At 51.5% G+C, this 15,220-nt stretch overlaps 1 protein-coding gene and 1 long non-coding RNA gene across 2 annotated transcripts; one reads left to right on the plus strand and one right to left on the minus strand.

The window, feature by feature from the left end:
- Positions 1–8,388: 8,388 nt before the first annotated feature.
- On the minus strand, positions 8,389–14,456 carry ZFP36L1 (ZFP36 ring finger protein like 1). The gene is made up of 2 exons (XM_045451386.1): positions 13,612–14,456; positions 8,389–11,203 (listed from the first exon to the last, which is right to left on the minus strand). Exons 1-2 carry the CDS (start codon positions 13,666–13,668, stop codon positions 10,244–10,246), a joined length of 1,017 nt encoding a protein of 338 aa, XP_045307342.1. The 5' UTR covers positions 13,669–14,456; the 3' UTR covers positions 8,389–10,243.
- Positions 12,797–15,220, plus strand: LOC123584041. Its single transcript, XR_006705131.1, has 2 exons — positions 12,797–12,909; positions 13,069–15,220. It is a non-coding gene; the product is annotated as an uncharacterized LOC123584041 (long non-coding RNA).

A 15,220-nucleotide genomic window follows, 5' to 3' on the forward strand; every position in this document is an offset into this window, starting at 1 on the left:
ACCTGACTCCCCAGGGCTCGCTCCGCTCTCTCCCTCAGTTCCTTCCAACGTCTGCAACCACTGAGGGGCCCAATCCCGTGGGACGAGGGGCTCGTAGGATCGGAAGCTATAAAGCCTATTCCAGTAGCAAAAATTTTATCTATTCGGGATGTGCCGGGTGTCTGCTGAGTGCCAGGAGATGGAACACTGGAGACAGAACAGTGAATAAGGGCCCAGGGGTCTGCTTTGTCACCTTGACCTTCAAGTTTGGCACGATGATGACTGAGAATAAATAAATAAATCAATAAATATGACGCTTTCAGAGAGTGAGCCGTACTAAAATAGTATACCAGGATCGTATGATAGCTTAAGGAGGAGGGGGCTGCTTTGGATAAGTATGTCATGCAATCACTCTGTAGTCTCCCTGATGGGGGTGAGGGGGTGGGGTAGGGCTGGAGAGCATTGTGGGGGCTGGAAGGGAGGTTGGTAAGCCCCCAGCTTTGGTTTGAATATCACCCATGACAGGAAATTCACTACCTCCAAAGGCCAACCCAGCTTGTTAAAAAGCTCTTTCCTGAACTCAGCTGAAATCTACCTCCCTGGGACTGCAAATTTCAATAACTCATTCTCCAAGTGTCACAGAAACCAGTCAGCTAGTGATGTTAAGCAGCATGTGCAAGTGCAAAGCACCATCCTAAAATAAGACAGTTGTTTGAATGTTTTGATGTTAAATGGTGTGTTTGGCAAGTACAACATACCAGGGAGGTGACTTACAGGGTCTCATTCAACCTCCAGTTCGTAAACGTGTTTCAAACCACCACTTCAAAGGAGGTTCAGACCGTCAACTTCTAGAGTCCCGTCCGTGTGAGTCACCTGACGTCATTAACAGGACACCTCAACACCCTACTGTCCAGAACTCTAGGTGGGGCTTTGGAGCATCGACACTGCTGGCTCCATCGCCCCAGCAGTTGTCATGGCAGAGGAAGTTTGGCCCCATGCATTTTGCTTTCTAAGAGATTCATGGAATCCTAGAACCAAGAACGCATCTGGTCCAACCCCCCTATAGCGCAGACGAGGAAATGAAAGGCTAGAAATTAGAAGTGGCCGCTCAGGTTCATCAACAAGCTATGGCAAGGGTGGGACTTGTCCTCTCCAGCCCCCAAACCAGGCTGGGCACAGCTGGGCAGCTGTACTCATAATATATAACTCCCGGGTTTACCTTCATCTTGTCATGAACTTGCAGTCCTCCAGTGATTTTTAATGTACGTCTAAGATGAGAAAGCCCAGCTCCCGAACCCCCTTTGCATGTAGACCTGCAGTCCAGAAACCCTCCGGAACATCCGACTCTGCACGGAAGGGGCCGGGCCCCCTCTCTGGCTTTGATGTGCTCTGTTTGCCTTGCAGGGTCATCCATTGTGCAGGAACACTCTGCTGTAGCTCCAAACCAAACCAGAAGCTGCAGGACGCAAGGAGAGAAGCAGAGGCAAGGACAACACAGAAACCAAAAATATTTTGGCTTTTACCTGAGTCCAAGAGTCTGACTGAACCCACCGCCTGGCTGCCCAGATTGCCTGAGGGCACTCGAGGCCGGGGGCAGTCAAAGTGTCAGCAACAGGGGAAGAAAGAGACCTGGGGAAACAGGCCTTTTTGAGCCAATCACTGAGCCCTGCCCACCCTCCCCCAGCTTGAGGCAATTGGGGGAGGATTCGAGTGGGGGCTGTGGCTGATCGGCAGTGCCTCCTTCCCCTGTCCTCACCGGGCACTGTCCTCATCGGGTACTGGTTGCAGCTTGAGAACCTATCATTTTTCTCCCCCTGACCCTGCACTCGCAGGAATAAGTGACTTTCTTGAGTGGAGGGGGAATGCTGGAATGCAGTCAGATAATTACAGGCAGCATCTCTCAGAAAAGGAAGCACCAGAAGAAGGAACAGCAACTCCAGCAACTGTTCAGGGCCTGCCAGAGAAGACCCCCAAGGTCCCAGGTTCCAGGTGGACAGGAAGGCTGGTTAGGGAGTAATCACCTTAGCCCTTAGGAGGCTCCTGAAGTTTCCGGGGTTGCTCCGTCACTCATCGGGCAGGACGACACTAAAATATTATTCTCTCCACCACTAGTCATGCGGCAGCACACCTGAGACAGGGACTTGGTTTTCAATGCAGCTGCTGCAACTGAGGGTGATCCCGGTGCACTCGCCACTACCATATTGTACCTCAGTTTCTCCATTTGTAAAAGAGGAAGAAAATCAGCCTACCCTCTGCTCACCACCCCGACCCCCTGCACTGTGGAGAGGGTAACCGGATGGGATGGCAACATCCCAAGGAAGGACAAGCTGAGGGGAGACATATTCTCCTCCATTCCTGTGGGTCCCCAGGGGAGAGTAAACCGCGGAACCCAAATCTGCTGGTGACCCCAGTGCATCTAACATCTGTCTCCCTCCCAGTTGGAGGGTGGGGCCTTGAGAGCTTGGGTGGTGGGGTCAGACGGACCAGGGTTACAGCTCAGTCATGTACAACTGTGTGATTGGGAATACTGACCTCTTCTGAGCCTGACTTTCCCCATCTGTAAAATGGGTCTAATAATAGTACTTAATCGTAAGTACTATCAAATGAGAACATGTGATGGAAGACTAAAACCAGCACCCGGAACACCTGGTAGATCTCCACAAACACTGAAGAGTGTCATTATTTTTATGATGCAAATTTTGAAGATTCGCCTACAACATACACACCACATGTGAATTCAAGGCAGGGAACCCGGAAGGTGGGCCACATCAACAAAGCGCTTCAAGTTATGACACTAAAACATCCCTGGGGAGGGGGCTCTGTCGCCCTGGAGTGCAGCAAGCTACTCCTAGGCTCTCAATACCACCTTTGTCCAGGGTCTTTCATTTCCAAAACTCCTTCCTCTCCGTCTCCTCTGATCCTCACCACAGCAGGGTATGTTTCCTGTACCCATGCTTAGAGGAGGAAAACAAGTCTCAGAGAGGTTAAGTGACTTGCCCAAGGCCAAACAGCTTGTAAGTGACGGAGCAGGGTTATAAATCCAGGCAGGCATGGCAGGGCTAGAGTGAGAGGGAGGGAAGTGAGATGGCAGGAGTGCCAAATTTAGGGAGGCACTCATTTGTACAACACTGAGAGGGAACATCTTCAATTCCGCCATTCTGTCTGAGCCCAACCAAGCCTCAGGCCCTTCCCAGAGCACTGAGGCTACGGCCTCCACATACTGCCCTTGTGGACCAGCCCTGCAAGAGCCTGTCCCCACAGCCTGGGGGTGGACAGACCCATCAGCTGAGCTGGGTGTCTCCCTCAGGATCCAAGAAGTTTCCCAAAGCCTTAATACCGGAACCGTGTCCCAAAAGAGTGGAATGGAACAGGGGTCAGAAGTGGTGCCGTGACGGCCACGTGAGGCTTCAATGCACCCTTGAGCCTGAGGGCGGGGGAAGACAGGCTGGGCCAGGCAGGCCCCTCAGAGGCCTCCCAGCCCCCATCAGCCTCAGGGGCAGATGGGCCTGGACAGGCAGGCCATGTGGAGGAATCCCAGGACGCTAATGCTGGCCTGCCCAGCCAAGCTCTCCTCTCTCCAGCCCCTCAGAGCTCAGAAAGGCTCTAACTTGGCCTCCCTCTACCTCACACAAAGTGTGGGAGGTACCAACTAGCCACAGGAGATTAATTTTGAATCTGCAGAGCGAGAAACTCTTTTCTAATGTGGAAGCTTCTATTTACTAATGAGATCTTTTGATTTACTAATTAGCTTGCTTGAGTCTGGATGGCTGTGCATTGAGTTTTTCTAAGGAAACAACACCTGTGCATTGAGGGGCATATAGGGTAGTGGGCAGCTGTGTAGGCTTGAAACCGACGTGCCGGAATTCAAATCCCACTTCACGTACACAAGTCCCCCAGCTGCTCTGAACCCATTCTCTCCTTCTATAAAAAGGGAACAGGAGCGGTACTGATGTCCTCAGGTCGTGGCTATTATCAAAACCAGCCACAAGGTGCTGAGTGCCTATACTGGGCCGGGTACTCGTTTCATTTCACTTTTTTCTTTTCTTTCTTTCTTTCTTTCTTTCTTTCTTTCTTTCTTTCTTCTTGATGAATTTCATTTTTCCCTTATATGTAGGAACACTTACAACAACGCGATAGGTGTTTGTATTTACATGTAACTTACATACAGTAAAGTACTTGCATCTTCCTCATGCAGCTCAATGAACTTTGGTGTGTATGTAGTCTATCTTCTAATGGGATCTCTATCATCGTAGATCGTTTCGCCTGCTTCTGAACTTCATATAAGTGGACTTACACACAATACACTCTTTTTGGCTGGCTTCTATCCCTTAGCTTTACGTTTCTGTAATTCATTCATGTTGTGTTCCCCAGCATTGGTTTTTTATACAGCTGTATAGTACTCCATTGTGTGCACTGCGGTTTATCCATCAGACCGAGGTGTCATTATCATCTTGTCGTCATCCCATCTCGCGAATGGGGAAACTGGGGCTCTAAGCTGTTCACTAAGTGTTCAGCCTGGGGTCACAAGGGTGAGGTTGACAGTGAGCAGGGATTTGAACCCAGCTGTGTCCAGCTCCAAATCCAGCCCCTCACCCTGGACAACAGAGGCTCCCATGCCCCTGGAGCACTGGGATGGGCAGAAATGAACTCTGTGCCATGTGGTCATGACCTCCTTCTCCCTGAGGCACAGTGGGGAGTCAGGAGGCAGCTGCCTGACTAGCCCCGGGAGGTGAGAAAATTGCCACAGGTTTGGCCACTGCCAATATTTATTTTCACTGTGTCCCAGGCTGACGGCGCAGGCACAGGTGTCACTCCCAGCTTTGTACCTTGAGACCTGGCCTTCGCCAACATGTTGAAATAACTGCAAACAGCCGAGACGTGGGGGAAGCATCCTCGTCCCTGAGCAGCAGCTGGCTCTCATGGGTAGGAGGAGGGAATCTGGCCTGGCTTGGGGACAGCACCTGCCCTGGCTCCTCAGAGATTAGTTCCCACAACAGTAGCTCAGATGTAACCCTCTGTGACTGAGGGTTCTGAGGCCGGGAGATCTTCTGCAATCCAAGCTTTGCCCACTAAGAGGTGGGTCACCGTGGGAACTCCTAGCGCTGGCCTGATCTCAAGAAAATGCCAAGGTTTTGCACTGCTCCCCAACTCTCTGGGTCCTTGCTTGCACCTAGCAGACCAGAAGCCGGTCAGAGAAGGGTCATCCGCAAGGCAGCAGGAGGAGGTGAGGAGCCTGGGTAGTCTCCTGGGCCCCCTCCCCCTCTGAACCCAGGCTCTGTTTCAGGCAGTCCAGCCAGACGTGATTAAATGGTTGGCTACGTGCAGGAGGGTAAGATCCCAGGGGAAGAAGGGCACAGGGCCAACACCCCAGGTGGCCCTGGGGCACCCTTTGCTCCGTCGATCATTAACAGAAGCCACCCCATGGCAGGCAGACAAGGGGAAAGTCCAAGGGGGAGGCCTACCCCCTCCTCCCAGGCACCGTCCTCCAAACATGCCAACCCAGGACCTCGTGGGACATGAGATCATGACACTGGAGGGGTGTGTGCAGAGTCATCTAATCCAACTGGCTGCTTCTTGTGTCCCTACAAAGTCTCCACAGGCCAAGGGAGATGGGAACTAACACCAGTCGATTTGCAGTTACTATGTGCCAGGGACTGTGCCAAATGTAGTCAGTATGCCAGCCTGCAACATGGTGGCAAAATGCAATGAGGGAGCTGGCCCGCCTGGGTTCAAATCTCAACACTTCTAGCTTTGTGACCAATCAGTGAACTTCTCTGCGCCCCAATTTCTCCATACATAAAATGAGGAGAGTATAGGAGTGCCTCCATGGGTCACATGAGCATGTAATGAGTTGACACACACGAAGTTCTCAGACTACCTGCCACTTGTGAAGAGCTGTCTTTGCTAACTGTTCACTGGATCCTCAGCCACCTCTTGAGATACAGATGAAAACCCCAAGGTTGAGTCATCTGCCCAAGGCACAGCTGGCACAAAGAGAGCTGGGATCTGAACCCGGGTCAAAGGGTTCCATCGTCCTCTCCCTCCATGCCATGGAAGCTTCCTCCTGCCATGACGCTGTCTGTTCCTTTGGTAACCAGTGTTTCATGATCCAATGGGCTATAAAACCTATCTCGTGTCTGCCTCCCCGTTCTCTCAAAGGCCCTCCTTTCACCAGAGTGTCAATGAGCTGCAGTAGGCCCCCAAACTTCCTCCTGAAAATGAAGCTTCCTGGCCCAGAGAGGTAAGTCCTTGCTCAGTGGCCAAAGTAACTCTTTTCTTTTTGCTGCTCCAAGGGAAGACCCGTAGCCAAGGGCCAGACCATGGGTTGCCAGACAAACAGCCATGGAGGCCCTGCCCTACCAGGGCAGACCTCATGCAGGCCCCCCAACCAGAGATGCCCCAAGGTCTGGGACCGGAGGTAGGGAAGCAGTCCTTGCATCTAAGGAACTTGCTGACAAAGGCAGACCTGACCTTCCCTGCTCCACTTCCCTCGGTGTAGGCCTTACCTCCAGCTCTCTCTGCTTGTCTCCCGTCTTCCCTGCTGCAGAGGAGCTTAGGGATGAAGGTCTCCTGCCAACTCTGGGCTCACACCTCCCTCATCTGCAGCTTAGAGCACAGGCGCATTGCTAAGGCCCCTCCATCTTCCAGGATTTGGGAATAAAAGGCCCAAGTTTCTGCTAGTTCTTTTCCCATATAGCTCTGGACGGATCTCCTCTATCTTGAAGACGTAGATGGCAGAAAATCCAACTTTGTGGTGATAACCATGCAGGGCCTGAGCGGCCAAAATTCCAGCCTGTGTTTCCCATGGAGACTCTTAGGTGGGGAAAAGGGTCAAGGCTTAGGTACAGAGAGTTTCCCAAGGCCATAGCGAGTATCTCCTTGCCTGTGGCACCCTCCACCCTCAGGCAACCCCCACCCTCAAAGGCATCCTGGAGTCTATGTTTCTAATTTTGGTATCACTCGAGTGATGGATTCCAACTGAAGAAATTCTGAGCAGACCGATGGGTATGCTTAGCCTCTGAGAACCCAGCCAGCGTCACCATGAGCCAGAGAATTAGATGTCTGCCATATGCTCACCTACGCCTGCAGGGAATGAGCTCAAGGTAAACAATTAAATGTCTTTTTGCCTTTAGTCAGCAAGGAAGATCACATGCCACCACCACCACCACCACGCGCGCGCACGCACACACACACACACACACCCTCGTTCCCTCTGCACGCACTGGCAGCCTGGGTTCACTCCAGTCCCAGGTAGGGCTGCTGTCCCCTCCCTCCACCAGCAGTCGCTGCCCTAGGAAAGGGCATCTGCCCCTCCCCCCCCCCCCCCCCCCCCCGCCCCCAGCAGGGAAGGAAGAGTTGACAGGGTGCATAAGGTAGGTCTTCCCAAGCCTCAAGGGCAGCCCAGCCAATGTCTGCTGCAGACGTAACTTTGGGAGAGATCAAGTGAAGGTAGAAATTCAGCTCACCCCCAAAACTTACTGAGTGCAAGGAACCAAAGGCAGCCTCAAATAGCAATATCCATCCCTGCCTCCTCGAAAAGAACGGCTCCCAAGAACCAAGGACCAGACTTAGGGTTTTCAGAAGGATCCAACCCCTCTGGCAAGCAAAATATCCCCTTCCAAGCGGTCATCTGGCCTTGGCTGCAGTGCTTCTAGCTAGGGGGACCTGACTCTTCCCAAGATGACAACCTACCTATCCTGCCTGGCATGTGTAACAAGACTTAAGGTGATGGGAATTCCTGATGACTTCCCATTAGGACTGGCCATTTTAATAGCCACTTCCCCCTAACAGCCCTCCAAATACAGAAGTGCAGGTCAGCTCGAAGGTGGATCCACCCCCCAACTCCAGTGCCCTTGTTTGGGCCCCTGACCATCTTAGATGCTCCTCTCCAAGCCTGCAATCCTTCATCATGCCCAACCCAGACAGGTGTTGAGAGGCTATAGAGTTTCAGGTCAATTTCATGTGGGAAAAATGAGCCTGCAAACAACTCCACAAAGAACTCACTCAAACCCAGACTTGGTTGGAGTACCATGTGCCAGGTTCCCCCTCCACCATTTTGGCACTCCAATCACCACCCAAAGGAATGAAGACCGTGAAGTGGAGAAGACCGTGCTTCAGCTTTTGCTGAAGGCCTCCGAAGCTGCACAGGTGCCCAAGGCTGGTCCCTGGTCAATAACCAACACGCTGGGAAGGTAATAGAGAAGTATGGGCTCCCTTTGCAATAAACTCCCATCCCATCCCCTCTAAGCTCAGAGACTTCCAGCATCAATGGAGGGAACTACAGCCATAGGTTTAGCTGTTATGGCTGAGAAAAAAGCAACAAGCACTCCTCCTCTTCCCCAGCACCTGTATCCTATACAAAGGACAAACCTATAGGCAAAGGAAAACCACAAGCCAAGTAAAACCAGCTTCACCATCCATGTTTCTTGAAAAAAACGGGGTTTATTGATTTTTAAACTGCAAATAGTCGTTACAAAAAGTTTTTTTTTCTTTTAAATAAATTCACACAAAGAAAGAGAAATAGAAAGCGACGGTAGTGACCAGCAAGAGGAATAATAATTACATTCATCTTAATGTGTGTGTGCCAGTTCTGTTTGCATTAACATTGGAAAACTCCAAACCTGGAATCCAGAACCTCAAATCTGCAATCGGAATGTCTTGAGATGGGCACGTGGAAGTCAAAGGGTTTCTTTTGTTTTTTTGTTTTTTCCCTTTTAGAAGCCATACATAAAAGTTGTTTTCCTTCTGTACTGTCACAGAACTTTTACATACATTCTCAGTCCTAGCTGAAAAGGCCTAAAGAAGAAGAAACTCAATTTGCAGTCCAACACAAAGGGGGGAAATTTCTAAAATAAATAATCCAACAGTTTTTTGCATTTTTTTAAATTAATTTTTCATTTTTTTAAAATAAAATAACCAAAAAAAGTGTAAAGTTACAAAAAATGTCGTTGAAGAATAATATATTAAAACTGTGGAAAAAAAAAAGGAAAAAGACACGTCACAAAATTTTAAGATTAATATGAAGATCATAATTTAACATAAAAGAATATATTCTATGGATTTGTCATCCCGATAAATATGAACAAAATTAACAAAAAAAAAGCATAGTTTTGGCAATAAATACGTTTTGATAAGTTAAATAAGCTTTTTTATATTGATGTGCAGTGACAAGCAAAATTTTTGCTCTCCAATTTCTGAAAGTTATATGAAGTTTAAAACCCAGGGAAAAAAGCATGGCGTGAGTGCTCTAAGGATAGACCTACGGTATTCTAGAGCAAAAACCATTGAAGCTACTTCTACAGGAAATCGTTTTAACACAGCTATTGTATGTGGAATGAATACCATTAACTGCTCACCCCTTACATGTTTTTTAGCTTTTCTCTCATTTTTTTGTTATTTTTTTTTTTAAAGATGTCACATATGAACTGGGGAACTTTAGCACCAAAATCAAGTCTCTCATAGTCCATCTAGCTTCCCCATCCTCCCCACTTAAAAAAGAAAAAAAAGAAAAAATTAAATCACAAAGTCCCACTTATGTCGCGATCTTCATCCACTTTTTGTCTTCCTTCCTGTAGACCTACGCGAACCCAGGCAAGATTAGTCAACAGAGGTTCAGGTCGGGAAGAAAAAGGTTTTGAATGTCAAGATAGGTTTCCCCAAAAACCCAAGTCTGGCAACAACTCTCCCAAGAGGGGTGTGGGGGGGTCATGGGGAGAGGGGAGGGGGGAGGGTGTGGGAGGCTGAAATAAGGGAAGGTGCAGTTGGGTCGCCAGCGGAGGGAGCTGCTGGTTCTGGGTCCCCTCCCCCTCCCCCATGGGCAGAGGCTCAGGGAGGCCCACGGGTGCCCTCTGGCGCTGAAGAGGTAATGTAGTCACAGTGACAAAGTTAGATTACAAGGCACTAAATTGCTTCTGTAAACTGTTACTGCTTTTTCTTTTGTGATTTGGCACTTAAGGCGTAAGCCGAGGGGAAAAAGGCATCTACTGACAAATATGGGACTTGTCTGTTATGCATGGTAAGTGGGCTATAAAATCGAGGAGAGGGGGTTTCAAGCCAGAGGAAGCTACTGACAAATTGACTTGTCCTTATGTTGGGGGGGGGGGGGGGTCAAGAGAGGGGAGAGGGAAGGGGCATTCCAAGGTTCTGGGGGAAAGGGGTTGAGCTTAACCTTGTTAATGTAGGGGTTGTCAGGAATCAGGGAGAGAGGGAGGGGAGGGTAAGGATGGGGGGTGGAGTAGGCAGGGGGTCCCTCCCTACCCGGGGTTTAGTCATCTGAGATGGAAAGTCTGCTGAAAATGGGCAGGCGTCTTGAGTTGTCCAAGGTGGGGGAATCTGAGCCACTGTGGCTGCTGCTGGAGCTGCTCAGATAGCCCTCCTGGTCCGAGAGAGAATCCTGAGGGCTGGGGGGAGAGTCAAACATGTGAGGGGACTCGGACATGGGCCGGAAGAGGAAGGTGGTCGGGGAGCCACCCCCGGGCAGCCCCATGCTAGGGGCAAAGAGGTTCGCCAGCTCCTGGCTGGAGAAGGCGAAGGGATTATTGGTGCCATCTGGCAGGGTGGGTGAGCCCAGGAGGTCATCGGCGCTCAGGATGGGGGGTGGGGTGATGGACGTGGGGCTGTCCAGCAGCCCTGTGGCAGCGGCGGTGGCAGCGGCACTGGGAAACCCAGCAAAGCTAAAGCTATGCTGGAGGCGGGGACGGTCAGCGGAGAGGTCCCGGGCCCCGGCCAGGGCGCGGCGCTCCTCAGCGTTGTGGATGAAGTGGCAGCGGGGCCCATACGGGCAAAAGCCGATGGTGTGGAAGGTGCGGCACAGCTCCGTCTTGTACTTGGGGTGACGGGTCAGGCTTCGGAGCTCGTGGATGCCATGCGCGAACTGGCACTTGTCCCCGTACTTACAGGCGCCGTTCTCCTCAAAGGGGCGGCACAGCTCCGTCTTGTAGCGGCTGGAGTTGACCTGGCCGCTCCCTGGCTGCTTCTGGGTGGGCAGCAGCCGCTCGCCCCCTTCTGAGAAAGAGCGGTCTCGGAAGCGGCTGTCCCGAGAGCTCAGAGCTGGGGCCGGCTCGCCCTTGAGGCTGCTGAGGAGCTGGTTCTGGTGGAATTTGGAGCTGGGCAGGGTGACCGAGTGCCTCCGGGGGAAGCCCCCACCGGCAGGGGTGCCCACCGCCTTCCTGTCCAGCAGGCAGCCCCCTGCACTGGGAGTACTGTAGTTGAGCATCTTGTTACCCTGGAGGGAAGAGAGGGAAGAGAGAGGATGGTTGGTGACAAAGGCCATGTACCAGGGCCAAGAAAAGTACCCCTAAGTGCAGCCCCCTCCACAATCGGAAATGCCCCTTGTGTCTCTAAGGAACTACCTCTAACTCAGCCCTGGCAAGCCCCCTCCCACAAACCAGCCACCTAGCTTTACTTTGGCCCCATGCATAAGAAACTACAAAGTCCTAACCTATAAAAAATTGTTATACATGCACCCTACTCCATGCAGACCCCTGGAATGCACCCCCATATCCTGTCTCCAAAGCTACCACTTTTATCCATAAAATCTAACTTTTTTACCTCCCCAGTAGATTCCTCAGCTAAAAAGATCTCCCGTAACTCCGACTTCTCTAGATTCCCTTTCCCCCAAACAAGAACAGGTAAACCTCAGGAGACTCTGAGTACCCTCCTTTTAATCAGTCCCTCCTTGATTGACACTCCACACAAACAAACGCCTGGCTTCCCAAGACTCAACTTCCTCCTTCAGAAAGGTTCCCTTCCTTTGGCAACAGGTTTCCAGACTGCCTTTGCTTTACTTGCTAAGAGGAGGGGAAGAGGAAGGGTCAGGAGAAATCCTCCATCTGGGGTGGGGGGTGGGGGGCAGGAGAAGGATGGGATTCTAAAATAAAGTTCATTGCCCCATGCCCTGGAAAGAGGTGCCTTCTACAATGATCTCCCCACCCCCTCCACTGGGAAGATGCCTTTGCAGTTAGTGTTCCGGCTGCAAGGGCAGGCTTGGATAAGAGCGCCAGTGTTTAATCTTTAACGCAAAGCTGCAGGTGGGAAGGAAAAGGAAAGCACCAAATCCCCCCACCCGCCTCCCAGTCAATAGTAGATTTGGGGGGAGGGAAGCAGAGCCACCACAGACAGGTTTCTGTTCCAATGGTATACCCTGGTCACCTGCCCAATCTGTACCCAAGATTCGGAAAGGGCACAAGCTGGGGACCAGGGAGTTGGCTCCCAGCCCATGTGGGTGTCATTGTGCAAATTCTAAAGTTGGTCCCTTAGGATCAGCTGCAGGGGCTCGGGAATCTGTAACAGCAATCACCCCACAGAGCGGATTACAGGAACCAAGTTGAGAGCCCGGTTCCCAACAATAAGGTTCATTTAAAAAGTCCGGGGGGGGGGGGCGGGGGTAGGGAGCGAGGGAAAGAGAAATAGATCAAAGAGTGAGAAAGCCGGGAAGAGAAGGAAGGAGTGCAACAGAGCTCAGGTTAGCTGCCAGGGCAACTGGAGTTTGGGAAAGCCCAGAGAGGGAAGGAAGCTGAAATTCAAACTTTTTTTGATGTTGTTCTTCAGCTCCTCGGAGTCCCTGCACCCCAACCCTGCAGCCCTGGGGCCCTGGCAGCTGGGCCGACTGGAGAAGCAAGCTGGGAAAAGAGAGCGACATGACCCAACGTGTTTAAAAGAAGGCAAAACACTTTAGCAATTAAAAGTAGCCTAGCAGCTCCCCGCTTTCAAAGTAGGGAGAGGGGACGAACATAATCTAACATCCAAAGGCTTTTGCTGTGTACACTTAAACCGCATTCATGGAAAATTGTGTTTAAAACCTGCTTTTTTTCACACCGGCTGGCAAGCTACGCCACTTAAGGAGGCCCCATTAAATCCTTCCTCGCAGAGCCCCTTGAGCTCAGGCCGGCATTTTGTTCTCCAGGCCCCCTCAACCCCCTCGGAAAACAGGTAAACGGGTCAAGCCTAGTACCATTATCACCCCAAAGTTTGCAGTACTGTAGGCGATCCCAGAAGGAAGCCTGGACGAGCTGGGGCGAACTGAAGTCCTACTGCAAACCCGTTCTGCAACATCCTTTTGAATCACAACTCTTGGCCTTTTTCTCGCAGGTTCCCAGCCCTTCCACATCAGACATCCCAGTAGAGATGTCGTCCGGAGACTCACTTCCCCAAGGGGAGCCCCTGCTGACCCCACTGGCTGGCGGTGTGGCTGGAGACTCGAACCCCTCCCGGCGACAGCGAGACCCAGAGCGCGCACAGGCAAACCGAGCAGACCAGCGAAACCGGGCTCAAGCAGCACATTACAGGCCACGGAATCACCAAAAAAAAAAAAAAAAAAAAAAAAAAAAAAAAAAAATGGTCCCAGCAAATGACCCGCATCCCTCCGGCGGCCTCGCCACGCAAACTTCGCCCCCCAAAACTCTGATCTCCAAATTCCCATGCAGTAGCCGCCAGGACCTGTTGAAACTCAAAGGGTGGGAAGGAGAGAGCCAAATTCCTTTAAACTGGGGGGAAAGTAAGGCGGAAAAAAGAACCATCTTGCCTCTCTTCCTCTCCTTCCTACTTTCCAAGACCTGAACTTTTGAGGGTTCTTTCTTTAGGCAAAAGAGGAAAAAGAAAACTTTGAAAAGCGAACCCTCCGCCCCACTCTACCTTGCATAAAACTTCACTCAAGTCGAAGATGGTGGCAGACACGAGGGTGGTGGTCATCCTGGGCGCTCGCACGGGGCAGGGACGAGGATCTGGTGTGCCGCGAAGGTCCCGGTGCGGGGAAGGCGCAGCCTCCGGCTCTCCGGTCTGGAGTCCCACACGCCTGCTCCCGGCGCCCCTCGCCTTTCTGACTCTCCCCGACTGCGGCGCGCGAAGCCCAATTTATAAAGTTCAGATTTGGTGGACCGGGGGAGGAGGAGCTTTAAACTTATTTAAATGAGGAAGAGGAGGAAAAAAAAGGTGATTGACACTGAAGTTGAATCAGCCATGCGGTCAAACTCGGGAAGAAAAAAAAAAAAAAAGAAACTTTCAAAAGGAAGAAGGGGGAGGGGAAACGAGGAAAGAAGGCTAAGAAAAAAAAAAACCAACTGCAAGCAGCGCACAACTTTTTTTTCTTAAAGAGGAAAAGTTTCGAGTCTCTCGCTTGGCTACCCGGCGCTTGGGGCGCCCCTCTGTGGGGCCGCGCGGCGCGAGGGGGAGGGGCGCCCCCCCCTTTGTCAGCCTGCGAGCGCGGCTCTGTGACATCATTCATTCCACCCTCTTCGGGGTTCTTGTTGTTGTGTTGTTGTTTTTTTGTCGGGCAGGAAGGCGGGCTCGACTTTCTCTTTTTGCAGGCGGGAGCAGAACCCGTCCTTAGCGCCCGGGCTGCGGTTTCCATCTTGAGCAGATCTCCCCTGAAACTTCTCCAAGTGCCCCCCACAACTTAACTCTTTTCCCGAGTTTTCTTCCGCACTCGGCTGCCTTCCGCAAACCAAGCAGGACCAGAACATCGGGAATTTGGGACGCAGAAAGCATTCGGGTCTAAGGTTTTTAGTTTAGTTTAGTTTAGTTTTTTTTTTTTTTTTTTTTTCAGCAGGTCGTGGGGGAGGTAGAGTGGTGGGGGAAACTAGGGAGAGTTTTTCCCTGGGGGGGGGGGGGGTACCGGGCCCGGCCGGGAGAGCGCAGCACGGTTTCGCGCGCCACACGCGTCTACACTCTCCTGTGCGTCGCAACCGAACGGCGGGAGGGGCAGTAGCGAAAAAGACCACCGCCCGGAAGGATTGCTTGCTTGTTTAACAGACTTGGGAGTGGGATTTATTTCACGCATTCAACCCTTAAACTTCTTCAAAAAGAAAACATGAATCCTCATGAATGTCCTTTCCAATCCGCCCTCCTCGCCCCCCCCCCCGAAACACCAATAACGCACAACTTTCCACGAGCGCTCTGAACTATGGGACACACGCACACACCCCTAGACGCTTGAACAATGAAAAAAGTTACTTTGGCAAGAATGAAGGTAAAGAAATGGAGGAGGCGACACTTTTAACTTCTTGTTGCTTCTCCCCCGCCCCCACGGGAACGGAACATATGGCTTGTCACGCTGCGCTGTTTGGGCGGGATGGGGGGAAGGGGGCAAGGGATCTTCCAACCCCCCCCCCCATAGATTATTACTCCTTTTAAGACTGTAATATATTTACTGTTAGCTTCAGAGGCCTCTCCTTCCACCCAAATTAAAAGTTGTTAACGTGTCGCCCACGGCCCCCGGGTGCTGGAGCGAAGACCCAGGCGGAAA

Source organism: Leopardus geoffroyi, chromosome B3 (assembly GCF_018350155.1).
Source record: "Leopardus geoffroyi isolate Oge1 chromosome B3, O.geoffroyi_Oge1_pat1.0, whole genome shotgun sequence".
Taxonomy (NCBI): domain Eukaryota; kingdom Metazoa; phylum Chordata; class Mammalia; order Carnivora; family Felidae; genus Leopardus; species Leopardus geoffroyi.

Excerpts from the sequence above, each read along its gene's own strand:
- ZFP36L1 (XM_045451386.1), bottom strand. The coding sequence starts at position 13,668 with ATGACCACCACCCTCGTGTCTGCCACCATCTTCGACTTGAGTGAAGTT. Across the intron at positions 11,204-13,611 it reads TGAGTGAAGTTTTATGCAAG|GGTAACAAGATGCTCAACTA; the intron begins GTAGAGTGGGGC and ends TCTTCCCTCCAG.